This window comes from Sylvia atricapilla, chromosome 6 (assembly GCF_009819655.1).
Source record: "Sylvia atricapilla isolate bSylAtr1 chromosome 6, bSylAtr1.pri, whole genome shotgun sequence".
Lineage (NCBI taxonomy): Eukaryota > Metazoa > Chordata > Aves > Passeriformes > Sylviidae > Sylvia > Sylvia atricapilla.
This window is the reverse complement of record NC_089145.1, coordinates 13,518,558-13,532,233: the sequence shown is the minus strand read 5'-3', so window position 1 is coordinate 13,532,233 and position 13,676 is coordinate 13,518,558. Positions and strand designations below refer to the sequence as shown.

The 13,676-nt window shown below is 36.9% G+C and overlaps 1 protein-coding gene across 1 annotated transcript in view; it reads left to right on the top strand.

Annotated features, from left to right (window-relative positions):
- The window catches only part of PIK3C2A (phosphatidylinositol-4-phosphate 3-kinase catalytic subunit type 2 alpha), a 50,639-nt gene that overhangs the window by 17,621 nt on the left and 19,342 nt on the right, over positions 1 to 13,676 (top strand). The window contains 14 exon segments of the mRNA XM_066320829.1: positions 682 to 782; positions 2,361 to 2,380; positions 2,383 to 2,445; positions 2,448 to 2,516; positions 5,395 to 5,515; positions 6,155 to 6,266; positions 6,804 to 6,883; positions 6,992 to 7,055; positions 9,351 to 9,494; positions 11,490 to 11,532; positions 11,623 to 11,655; positions 11,658 to 11,835; positions 11,928 to 12,050; positions 13,462 to 13,629. Of these exon segments, the coding sequence (XP_066176926.1) occupies positions 682 to 782; positions 2,361 to 2,380; positions 2,383 to 2,445; positions 2,448 to 2,516; positions 5,395 to 5,515; positions 6,155 to 6,266; positions 6,804 to 6,883; positions 6,992 to 7,055; positions 9,351 to 9,494; positions 11,490 to 11,532; positions 11,623 to 11,655; positions 11,658 to 11,835; positions 11,928 to 12,050; positions 13,462 to 13,629 (1,319 nt within the window).

The following is a 13,676-nucleotide window of genomic DNA, read 5'->3' as shown; positions in this document are numbered from 1 at the left end:
GGATGTACTGTGAATTGGATCAGAACACAGATACAGATTTAAAACCTTTGCTGTTTTTTTTTAGGTTTATAAGATTTGCTGTTTGAAACGGCAGCTCTCTTTTAGCAGTTATTTTTAGATTGGACACTTTGAAGATTGTGGGTTTTGGGAGGTGATAGGAGCATGTGGCATAAGGGATTAAAACAGTGGTAAATTGATTCCATGGGTTAGTTGTAAGTTTCATGTTCTGAATGCTATTTCCTTCCAGTGTTCAACTTGTATTTTCCTGCTTTGTAGGAAGAGAGAATCATGGGCACCAGTGATATGTAGTGGTTCTTTCTGGAACTACACTGAATGTGAATTGCAGAACTGGAGGAAAAATATGTTTTTCTTTCATCTGTGGTTCAGCTGAATTTAGCCAAATCCAAATGCAACAGGTCACTGCTGAGAGCTCAGGAACTGCTTGCAACTTAGTATTAACTGGTAACAATGCTGGCAAATAAATGAGGAGTCAAGGGTCACTGCTCTGGTGGATCTATACTTTTCAAGTTAGTAGTGACATACAGTTTTCTCCATTTAGAAACAGATGTAAAACTGATAGTAAACCTCAGACTCATTAAAATCTATCACCTGCATGTGGCTTTGCTGGCTTTAGGAATATGTTTGCAGCTGTTTAAATGCTGTGTTATCTTTGAGTTGCAGAAAGACAATGGGACCACTGGCATGCTGACAGAAAACGTGCTTCTCCAAGCAGTTGAAGGGCAGAATCAAGAACTGTCAGCTTTTTCTGAAGCAGTTACAAAGTAAGAAATGACTGAATATGAATTACCTTTCAGAAGAGGGGGAAAAAATGCTGGATGATTCATTTTCAGTTAGCTTGACAGGAACAGTCCTATTTTTTTGCTTGATGGGACGGACTTAGTATGTACCTTTTTCCTTTTCTTATCTCAGTTTTTCCTGGTTTTGTCCTGGTTTGTTTATTTTTTTTTCAAGAATGAAACAGATCTTCAGTTAAGATCTTCAGTACTAAGATTATTGTTTATCATATGTCCTCTTTCTTATTTTGGTCCTGTGACTTTCACTTTTCCTTGTTTTTATAAGACTTTTTTATCTCTAAGTTTTTCTGTATCTCGTTGGGTTTTTATTACAATTTCTGTTGAAAGAATTTGAAGTTTTTTTTTCCTGTTAGCTGATACACCTCACAAAATCTGTCACTCAGTGGATTTCCAACCTTTAAATGCTTTTATTTTTGTTGCTTCCACAACTGGAATTCTGTAACATGAAGCCTTTAAACTTGCCTCTGCTTAGATCAGATCGTGAAGTTCCTTAAAGATCGTGTGGTATTTTTTTCTTACTGCCACAATTCAATGAGAATTATTTTTTTGTTTTCTTCTTGGAGAGACAAACTACTCTTGGTTTTTTTTTTTTCTTTTAAGATCAAAATTCAAGAAATAATGGTGGAAATAGAGATCTTTGGATCTCAATGATAGCATCTAATTTTTTTAAGTAGGAATGTTTAAGAAATGCAAAGGAAACTCCACAAAACCAATGAAAAGTCATACATATGGGAAAATACTGATGAACAACATTAGGGCAAAGCTCACATAGGATAGGCTTGTTGCAACACTTTCTGGTTAAATCTAATTGTTACCCTTTCTTTCAAGACTCAGTGTTTAAAATACTGATGAACTTTCAACTGGACAACTCCTGCTGGAGGATCTTGGTATTGTCCAGAATCAAGATGATTAAATAAATGATCCTTATAGAGGGTGTTCTTAATCTCCTATAACATTTTTAATACTGGCAGAAGTTTAGGGTTGAATTGTTTTATCCATATTAAGCAGCAGAAGATAAAAAGCAATACTGTTTATGTCCTAATAAAAAACCTTTGCCTCAATTAATGCCTCTTCCTCAACTTCCATGGCTTGGACTAGCTACCTTCTGCATGGTAACTGAGTTCAGATTTGACTTCTAAGAACTGAAACATGAAGTGTTTTGTTGTTCTTTTTTTTTTTTTTTTTTTTTGTAAAGTAACTTGTAGAAAATTATGTGGAATACCTGTTGAAGAACTGTTATAGAGCTTAGCTCCTGCAGAAGCTGAATATGTCCTGTAAGAATTGACCTGTTAAATATTTTAAGCTATGTGGAAAACCTGCCTGATTATATGCTAGGATTTTTTTCCTGTCTAACTATTACTTGTGTAATTATTGTGGGCAATGTTCTGTTGAGACGAGAAAAATTAAATGGTGCTTTGCACATGCAATTTAGGTAGAGAGCCAAAGGTAGTCTTTACTGTTCTGCCTTGTGGTTATCACCATGTTATTTTGCTTTAGTCTTGGGCTTCTCCATTGCAATGTTTCATGAACCTTCTCTTCTTCCAGACTAAGGACCAAGTTTCCTTATATGATCAGCAAACAAACCCAGGTTTTGTGCTGAGTCCAATCATGCTGCAAAGAGATATAAGTGGGAGAGTGCCAGTATCAAGGTTTCAATAGAAATCGAAGAATTCCAGCAACCAGTGACTTTCACATGCGATGGTATGTCCCTGCTTCTTCAGTTGGAGTTTGCTGTTAAAGACTATACACTCAGCCTAGGACAGCCTTTCAGATTTTGTAATCCCTGGGTCTCAGGGGCATGGTTGTTTGTGGGAAATGTGGAAAAGGTGACTGAGGAAAAGCCTAGTTCTGGGTCAGTGTCTCCATCAGAAAATATTTAGAAATTGACAAACTGTAAATAAGCAAAGTCCAGCAAACTAGAAACACTATTCTGTCCATAGCTAGATAGAATAAAACAGTTTTTCAAGACTTTGTACTTTATAGTTATTGAGGGGATAAGGACACCAGGACAGAGATTTTTTTATTGTTTAATTTTTCATTTCAGCACGAACATAAAATAAATTTTTTAGGTTATCTAAAAATTCAGGCAAACTGCTGCTGGCAAACAAGAACAAAGCTAAAGCTATCTATTGCTTGCCTTCAATACGTGCTTCTGAACACAAGCACTAAAATAATACTGTTGGATGTGCCACAACTGGCTGTCCCAGTTTTGTGGGTAACCATCAATATTGGTTTGGGGTGGCCTTTGAGGTTTGCCTGGTTGTGCCACAAAAATTCATATTCTCTGTGCAGTCTGAGCACATTGGTTGTGTTTGTAACTGCATGCTGTCAACTTCTGGCAGTTGTGGGTGATAAAATAACTGGTAATAAACGTTTTTGCCTCTATACTTCTGTAATCTCTTGTCACTTGTGAGGGTTATCATTTGGATCTCAACTTCTGACAGTGTAGATGCTCAGAGCTGGCTTTTCTCAAAAAATCTGGATTTTTCAGATGAACTTGCTGCTCTGTGGAAAAACAAGCTCTCAGTGCATCAGTGTTTTCATTCTATATTAATGTGCTGGACTTTACATTTATTCTGTGGTGATTCAATAATCTTTTGTTAAGAAATGAGATGGATTTTAAATACAGCCTAGGAAGGTTTCTGCACTTAATCCTTAAGACTACTCTTGTGTAATATTACAAGCTTAATCCTTTCCTGCAGAAGGCTTTGGTAAGGTACTAAAATGTTAGGGCTTCAGCCCTTTATTTCTAGTATTTTTTGTAAATAGCTTGGAATGTATTTTGCAATCTAACCCCACATATTTTCTTCTTTACACTTTCTACTCCCTTGCTTTTTTTCTGATGCTGAAACTAACACAGTTAAACTATTTGTCTTCCATAGCTGGAGAAAGGTGGGTATGTGACTAGTAACAGGGGGTATTTAAAGTTATTCTCTGCCTTTAATTCCTTCTCTTCTTGGTCAAGTTGCTGTGGACCTCAGCATCCTGATGCTAGAGCTGCTTTACTTCAGTGTGGCTTTCAGTCTTGCTCAGAAAGAACTGCAGCCTCTCAGTGCTCTGACAACTCAGTTTGTAGAAAGGACTCAGGAGGGAAATGGATGAACTTTAGAGCTTATTTGGATTCATTTTGCATTCATTTATTAGACTTTGCATGGAAGTTTGCTCTGTCTGAGCAAACACTGTGTGTCAACAAGGAATTAATGCCTTTGAATAAGATGTAGGGCAGGGAAAAGGTGGTAACATCTTGGCAGTTTTCACTGGGCTTTTCAGGGCTGGCAGACCTTTGGCAGTGCAGCCTGTGACTACAGCACAGAAAATATCCCTGCAGGAACTATCAGTACTTTTTTCTATGTATTCTCTGTTGAAGGTAGCACAGTGATTTCACCCAATAATAAGTTAAAACAGTCTTAATGACTTAAAGTGTTTCTGGATTCATACTTCCTTGTTGAATTTCACATGGTCATTCTTCATCTGTTATCAGCTACATTTGTGCTTGTAATAATTAATTATTTGTTAATGAGGTGAAGCACATGTGTTGTGTTGTGGAAAATATTGTTGTGGCATTACCTCTCTACCATATCTATCACAGTAGCAATATTTCTTCCTATAAAAAAAAATCAGGGAGGTCCCTGGAGGGGGAAAACCCCCATTCTGAAGGTGCTGACAAAATATAAAGTTGCTTTTATACAGCAGGGTTTTTTTACAGAATTTCAAGGCATTTAGTGATACTGTCCACAAATTATTTAAAGGATCATCAGAAGCTAGGTAGGGAGGGCTATTTTGGATTTAAACATTTGTGTCATTCAAACATATCTGTATTTTTAGTCAGTGACAGCTGGTGGCTGTAAGGCAATGGATTTTGGTGTTGACTGGATTATTTTTTTGCTCTGTAGTTGCTGGATAGAAGAAACACTAATTTTCCAGAAAACATTTGGAGCTGATACAAAATTACTGGTAGCTAAGAGTTGCATTTTGCAAAGGCTCAGTGATCTTAACTGGGATCTGCTCTGTACTAGGTGGAAACTTCCCTGGGCAAGTGGAAAGGAAAAAGGGAAAAGGACTTCCTATAGAATTTGCCTCAGCTGCAGCTGGTATTCAGTTCCTCAAAAGCAGAACAAATAGAGGAGTTTCTATCTCCAACTCTTCAGATAGTGTTTTTTAAACTTTGAGTGCCTCTGGGACCACTTACCTATTTGAAGTCCTTGCTAAATAGGACAAGTTTATAATTAAAAAAAAAAAAAAAAAAAAAAAAAAAAAAAAAAAAAGAGAGAGAGAGAGAGAGGCTGTCCTCTGTCCTGCAGACTGTGTTTGTACTTCTGGTTAAGTGATTGAACTATATCATAATTAATAAAGATTGCTGGGGGCTTTTTATATTGGCAGGCAAATTTTATGGGCTAGCTTTCTTGGTGAGAGAAAATTAAGATCTCCAACTATGACGTTTAGGTGACAATAGAAGTGTGGAAGTCTTAAATATTAAATGAATAAGAAGTATTAAATAACTACAATTTCTAAGTGACAATACTTAATACCACTCACTATAGATTTGAACTTAACTTTTGGATGTACTTTCTTTAAACAGTGAGTTCCCCTGTTGAACTTATAATAATGCAGGCACTTTGCTGGGTGCATGATGACTTGAATGAAGTGGACATTGGCAGCTATATCCTGAAAGTCTGTGGCCAAGAAGAAGTTTTACAGAAGTAAGCAAACTCTTTTCCATTAATATTTAATTTCATGCTTTTTCTTGACACAGTTATTGAAAAGTGTATCTCTAGTGATTAAATGTGTGAAAGAAACCTTTAAAATGTAAGGGAGTCACTCTTTGCACGAAGATCAGAAGTTTTTGGAATTGTTCTGGGATACAGCAAAGCAGGTTGTCATCAACTCTGTTCTAACGCATGCTTCTAGAGCATTTCTGTAGATAGATATTGTAGTTTTTGAGCACTCTTCAAATCTCAGAAACTGAAAAAAGAATCAACTGTTCTCAAATAAACTGGGGGGTTGTGGTTTGCCGTTGTTTGTTTCTTGGTTTGATTTTTGGTTTGGGTTTTTTTGTTGTGTTTTTTTCCAAAACTAATGGCTTACAAAGCCCCGTTAGTTTTCTGGGTTAGAATATTTGGTTTCAGTGTTAACCACTGTGGTTTTGAGTTTTAGCACTAGTACAGATATCTGCAGTAGTGTATAAAAACTGGTGCCGAAGTAAAAAATCAGATCAAGGATGGCGGGGGGTTGATTCACCCTTTCCTTGCTTCATGGCAACAGGTTGCCTGGAATATTTTGTGTGAGTTTTTGGGAAAGCAGTGCTTTGGGTGTGGCTGTAGCTTGCTTTTGTTTCACAGCAAGCACTGCATCGGGAGTCACGAGTACATCCAGAACTGCCGCAAGTGGGACACGGACATCAAACTGCAGCTGCTCACCCACAGCGGGATGTGCAGCGACCTGGCACGAACAGTGAGTACCTCCCTGTCTGCAGGGGACTGCTGGGCCCAAGGTGTCACCTCCTGGTGTGACTGACAAATTGGCATGGCTGCCTGCTGCTGGAAATGCTGATCCTATGAGGAAGTGAAATGCACAACTGAATTTTCACAAGGCAAAATACGTAAATATGGACAATGCCCTTACTAGAACATAGTATTTTATTCCTGGAAAAAGTGTGCAAGCAGTTGGACTGAACTGGAGGCTTGAAAAAGAAGGAACAAATTTCAGAGTTAAATAAAAGTTGGGAACAGTTTTTGAGTTTAATTAAATGCATCAGACCAAAGAGGGAGGAAGGAGTATTTGGTATCTGCATAGTTGGGCAGCTGGTGGCTGTTTCTTCCCTCTGTCCTCACGTATACTCATTTCACAGGCTATTAAATAGTTATTTCTTTTCCCCTTTGAAGAGATCACCTTACATTTTTCCCCTTCAACTAGTAATTAATCTTCTAAAACAGTATACATATTATAGAAAGAGGAGAACTGGACTTAGTATCTGATATTTTATTGCAGGAAGATGATGACAGGACACCTGTACATCTGACCAGACACCTCTACAAAGTAGAGAAGCCTTTCAGAGAGCCTATCATAAGGTAATGTTCTGTGGTTATTTTAATAATCAAGTGCTGATCACTGCTGAATTCCTCACCAAGGTTGTGTTCTGTCTTGTACTTGTGTTCAATAACTATTCTTTCTTGCAGGTCTTCCATTGAAGAGCTTCTTGAGGTGTATCACAAGCAAGTTACCATAGCCCTTAAGAATGAGGTAAGGTCATTGTAGATTACTGCTGAAGCAAAAGCAGCATGACCAAATTCACTGATCAGGTAGCTGGGAAAAAGGCTTGCAGGTTTTCTCAGAGAAACTGAGAATCTGAACAAGCTGTCAAATGTGAAACTATAGTCATGGGTATTTAGAGTTCTGTTCTTCTTCCTGGCTTTTCCTGCAAACCAGTTATTGCCTGATCATCACAACTAGAAATGGATCTTCCAAGTCCTGGGGTGCAAGATAACCTCTGTCTGAAACATGCTGGAAGACATTAATTCAGGAGAATAGGAAAGAGGTCTGAATTCTGACTATGGCTGTTGTTGACATCCATGAAGGATCTATTTACTAACAGTTAAAAATCTGCATACTAGAGAGCAGGAATAGTTGTGTACAATGAGAGTTAAAACTGAAGCACATTTGGAATATACAAGGAAGTTCTATACAAAGCATAATAATGTCTTATTCTGCATTATTCAATTAATTTAAAATACCTTGTCAAAAAAATCTCTCTTTCAGTGTATGGCAGGTAGCTTAAAGCAGCTTGAATTTTGAATAGTTTGGAGTAATATCCCATCTGCAAAAGCTTATGGATATAACTGCTTTGCTCATTTCTCAAAGGAGAAGGTGCTTTTAACTGCTGAAGTAACTATGTTTCTTAACCAGTTTCTGTAAGAGCAGTCTTGAAATGAATTACTTAATTGCAATACTTTTCATTTCCACTGTGTTTGTTTGCCTCTCCAGGAATGCAGGTCTGAACAAGCTGCTATCTGCTATTTCCATACTCCCTCAGTATTGTTTAGTTCCCTTGATGGTGATTCACCACGTTCTCAAGGGTAGTTTTGAACACACCTTTTTGTACAAGAGTGAGCTGTTACTGCTCCCTGACATGGTGGTCGTTTTGTTGCTTTGCTCTTACAGCTGCTTCAGCTTCTTTGTTTAGCTATGATTTCATAGGCTGAGATGAGGAATGCAAAACATCTCAATTCAGACTTGTGTTCTACTCTCTGTAGTCTTTTTGAGGTTGGGAGATGTAGTTTGTAGGTGGTGATGATTAGGCCTAAATAGCAGCAGTTCTGCATTTGATTTTTTTTTTATTTCATGAAGTGAATTCCTGTACATATTCAGTAGCCGAAGCTTGCTAATCCAAGTGGTAATCCATAAATAATTTGTATGTAGGCTTTGATTTCACATTGTTGAACACTTGGAAAGTTATCAGTTTGTTTTTGTTGAGATATGAGGGCATGTGAGGAAAACAGCAGTGGAAATTTCTCTTTCCGTGTCACAAAGAAGCTGTTGCCTTCAATTCGTTAGCTTTGGAAGAATGGCTTAAATATTTACAGTGTCTTCTAACTTCGTGGTTATTTCTTACCAGAACAGTTAATTGTTGCCAGGTAGTTCTCAATTTAAAAACTTTCTGATTCAAATGGCTTCTTTGCTATCCATTTGTAGAAAGGCCACAAGAATATATCTGGGAGAGTGGTGGTTGGGAATCAATTTATGTCTTAGTGAGAGAATATTGCAATAATTATTCCTCTTACTTAGTTGTAAGTGCTCAGAAGTTATTGTGAAAAAAGCCTACATTAAGCCTTTAAAAAGTAAACCATTATTTTGAAGCAGATATTCTAATTTTCTACATGTGTTCTTTAAAATCGGGTGAAGATTCTCCTTAATTAAAAAACAAACCCCAGGAAACCTAGGATAATTCAGATTTCACTCAAGTGGCTTTTCTTCTGTTGGAAGAGTAGAAGGAAGAGAATATTAGCAGCAGCTCAACTTTGTCTTAAGTAGCCTACAAAAGTATATTAAATGAAGTAAAAAGAGAGTTCCATCATGGAAGCAGTACTGTAGTGTAAGTAGTAGAAGTGTCAGTGTAATCTAAACCTGTATCTCTGTGGGCTTAAATTGAAACACAGCTTCTTTAGCATTGCTTCCTCACACTAATTGAATTTTCTTCTTTGAACTGCACTTTCTTTTTAGGCCACGAAGGAAACTGAGCTTAGTATCTCATTAGAAAATAATTGTTTTGCCAACACTTTAATAGAAAAATGGTTGGAATCTCCTAATGTTTCCCGGCACCCCATTCTGGGATATGTACTACTGTGCTTTTGGCATTCTTACGGAAGTTCTCAATATTGAGGTTTTTCTTTATTCCAGTCATTACACCACAGTTTAATGTAATGGAGGTATGCATCTCATAGTGATGTTTTCTTGGCAATTCATTAAAAAGCATTAAAGCAATACTGAGTTTCACAATTGTGATCAGATCAATCTGTTCTCTCATACATTCCTTATTAGAACCAGCATAAAGCAGTAGATCATGTAATTAAGACTGTCAGAAAAATCTGTTCTACGTTGGACTGTGTAGAGACTCCTGCAATAACGGAATCAGTGAAGAAGCTCAGGAGGGCTGTTAATCTCCCAAGGATTAAAAACGCTGAGGTAAACTTTCACTCTGTAAATTGAATATTTGAACTGATTAATGTTATTTCACAGTCTTTAGTAGCTGGCAGTAGCCGCAGTAGTTCTGTCAGGCTTATGTTGGGATTTTTTGTTGTATGTTATTTATTTATTTTGCTTGACATCTTCCATGTATTTTTATTTATCAGTCTGCTGTTAATGTATTAATTGCTTGATTTGGGAATATTTTCCTTTTCTAAATAGTGGCTAATTTTAAAGTACTTTTTCTGGTTCTGTAACTAGAAACTTGTGTCACTGGAGATGCCACTAAATCTAACTGAGGGGAACTGACAGGAGCTCATGCTGTCTAAAATTAATGCAGTTATGCTTTAAAGGAGGAATTGACATCATGTATTTTCCCAGTTGAGTTTGTGCCTGGCAAGCATCTTAAAACTCTTAACTGTTCATGCTCCTTCATTCCTGAGCATAAGGACAAACCCAAAATCTCTCAAATAACACAGACTTTGATGATGCAACTGCCTAATAATGAATGTTCACTTGAGCAGAACGGTCTCAAGTCATCTTGTAAAAACAGTCAGTAAGTGAAGAAGTGTGCAAATAAAAAAGCTGAATAATTATAATGCTCTTTCTGTTGTCCTGTTGCCTTACTAGAGTGGCGATTCATGTGATGCTCTATTTGCTTTTAGCTTCATCAATGATATTTGTAATACTGAGTAGAAGACAGATTAATATAGTTGTCACAAGAACTAAAATTCTTACAGGGTGGTGCAGAAGACAAGAGGACAACATAGTGAAATACAGCATATAAATATTTTTTCAGTGTTTGCTTTTTGATAGGAGAAAGCTGTAGAAATAATTGGATTATAGTGTACAAGTAGCTCCTAAAAATAATGTTGCTCCAGTAGAATTTGAAAAAGGTGGGATTTTATGAATAAAACCCTGCAGTTATTTTATGATGGACATTGGCTTACACAGTAATGTGTACGAAGGCATGTAGGACTGCTTTCAGAAACAAAATTACTATAAATGTTGGAGACTGTTGCATTGTAATCTTTTGTAAGATACTGTTTGATTTTATTTTTTAAAAAAGTAATTCTTTGTGATTGGAAGAAATAACCGGGTTTTTTTGTAAGAATGTGACTTTTTTTGATACTCAAACTTCAAGTTGAAGATGCGAAATTAGTACACGAAAAGTGTAAGGAGAGCTTTCATTCTTCTGCACCACTAGTGGCAAACTTCTTAGGAAGTTAAAAATTCGCTGAAGTTTGATTTTAAACCACAAGCTTAGTTTTCGTTAAAAAGTTCAGTGTTATCAGGGCTTGAATTTGGCATGCAACCCTTCCTGATTAGAAGGGAGTAAATTCCCATGATTTGTTTGTCACCTCTTGGTTTCAACAGTGTTTTTGTTGAGACTAGACATTGCTGTGATGTTGTATCATGTTGAGACTTCCATTTTAGCAGACCAAAAAGCAAACAGAGATGGTACAACGTAACAGTCCTTACTGTTCGTTTTCTCAGTTGTTTAATATTTTTTTAATTCAGTAAATTTATAACTCTGCCAACAAAAAGGTGCCTTACCAAATGCCACAAACAATGACAAAAAAACTGTTTGAAGCTGTTCAGACTTAAATTACTGGACAATAAGCTAATGACCTCTGCTTTCATCCGTAACAGCCAGAGCAAGCTTTATCTCTACCTAGAGAAGTTAGATTATCCTGAGCAATATTCCAATGTAGTGTGTCTTTCTGGAATTGATAAGGAATGTCAAAACAGGTGACCTGACAAAAAATGAGCTTTTGAATTTGGTGAATAGTTGCTGCATCATATGGAAATTGTGATGCTGTTAGTTAATTCTTGAGGAACTTTGAGTGAGAAGATGTGGTACATAAACTTAAATATGACCCTAATTAAGATACTGCATTATTTCTGTATAAGGTACTTAATAGCTGTGGAAAATTAATATGGATTTTCAGTATTGAAATTTCCTCTGACTTTAAATTTCCTCTGATTGTGTAGGTATCCTTAAAATGTGGTGATGACAATAGCAAGAGCCCTTCTGGTGAGTCAAATTCTTCAATTTTTATTTAAAACTTGTTTTGAGGTGGCTAATTTAGGAAGAAACGCATAAATAAAATAAATTATCATTTAGGTTCACTGCAGCCTGCAAACCCTCTGAAAGTGAGTTAGACCAGTTAACAAGGGCAGTTGAGGCCCTTCTGCAACTCCACACAAATTCCTGTAGCAGTTCAGCAGCCATTTCTCCAGAAGAGAGTAAGAGTACCAAGGAAGCTTGGACTGCCACAGAACATCTCCAATTCACAATATTTGCTGCTCATGGAATTTCTTCTGGTTGGGTGTCAAAGTAAGACTTACTTATTGTAAAATTCCTCCTTTTATAGATTATTTAAAATGTTTTTATGGGTTTTTTATGTTTAATTGTTTTTCCTTGTCCAGTTATGAAAAATACTACTTGATTTGTTCTCTGACCCATAATGGAAAAGATCTGTTCAAACCTGTTCAGTCCAAGAAGGTTGGCACATACAAGAACTTCTTCTACTTGATTAAATGGGATGAACTGTAAGTGACTTCAGCCTGTTAAAACTCAATAAAAGTTTTGTTTTAGTTAGCTGCTGAATACAGTCATTCAAGCAACTCTTGGTTCTAATTCCATTTCAAGCATCCAAAGAAAAATTTACTGATCAAAATCAGAAATATTTTTCCAAATGGTATTTCAGTGCTCATTTTAAAAGGGAGAATGGAAATGCTGGACAAGTGCCCTTTGCTAATGTGTTTGTAGCATACAATTACAGGGAGTTGGGAGGCCATAACATTCCTTGCAATGGGAATGGCTTGTGCTGCTTTAAGAGGGATTAAAGAATAAAGCTTGCTTGTATGTACTGCTCAATTTAATAAATGGAGAGGAAAAGCAACTCACTTTTACTAACATGAATGTTGAATTGGTTTTTATTCCAAGTGCAGAGGGTGGAAAGGAAGAAGGAAAAGCATGCAGAGAAAAGATAGGGAGATAATGGCAGGTGGTATCTGATAACTGAAAGGGGAGCATTTTTCATTATCTGTGCACAGCTTAATCTCTGCCACTTGAGTTATCAGGCAGCCTGTCATAGCTGAAGCATCATGTGAGCTCTGTGATGCCCCATATCTACTCTCCTGACTGTTTTTAAAGGTCAGAGATAGACCCTAAGGAATAACCTGAAAGTTTGTGGTGAGCAAATTATTTCAGACCAGCAATGAGAGTTTCTAGAACACCTCCCTTCAGAGAGTACTCCAACTACCTTTTTTTTCTGGTGATGCATGGGATTAATTGTCAGATCTTTTGCTGGCAAGTACTAGTGTTAAAGTGAAAGGTCTGCTAGATTGCTTAAAAGCTGCTGACAACAGTGTAGTGCTTTATGGTGCAATTGTCATGTTTTACAGGGAAATCAGACTGAAAGAACATTTTTAGGCAGTAAAAGCAGTGTAAACAAAAGTGGAAGCTTGAATAGCTCGGTGAGGTGTAACTCCTCAGCTGCTGTTTTTTAGGTTTTGTACCATTTAGAATTTAACTTTCAGTAGTTCTTAATAGATTCTTTCATTTGGTTGGGAAACTATTGTCAGCTGACCCTTTCAGTCTGAAGAATTAGGAGGTGGCTAACAGGGAATTTTATGTGCCCTTCCTACTGAGTGGAGTGGGAAAACTGGTTATGCTGGGCAGGTCAATTCTGTGCAAGGAATGTGATTTAATAGACAGAGATTAAAAAGGGTTGCTCCAAATCTGACTGCAGTGCAGACGTGCAATTTAGCAAGTTTTACAGACTATTGGTGTGGAGCTGGAGTGAAATTTGATTGCATGGATATTTAACACTTGTTCTTCAATGTTAATTGACTTTTTGAAAGCAAGAGGCATAAATGGATTATGTGGATAAGCCTGTAACTTACTAACTGCTGCCTTTTTTTCTAATTGAATTATTTTAATACTTTTATTTTGTAGAATAATTTTTCCCATCCAGATTTCACAGTTGCCTTTGGAATCACTCTTATGTCTGACTTTGTTTGGAATCCTAAATCAAAGTAGTGGGAGTTCCCCTGACTCAAATAGGCAGAGAAAGGGCCCAGAAATTTTGGGTCAGGTTTCTCTACCTCTTTTTGATTTTAGGCGGTAAGTATCCAAAACATGGGTAAGAATATCAATATAATTTGCTCTGT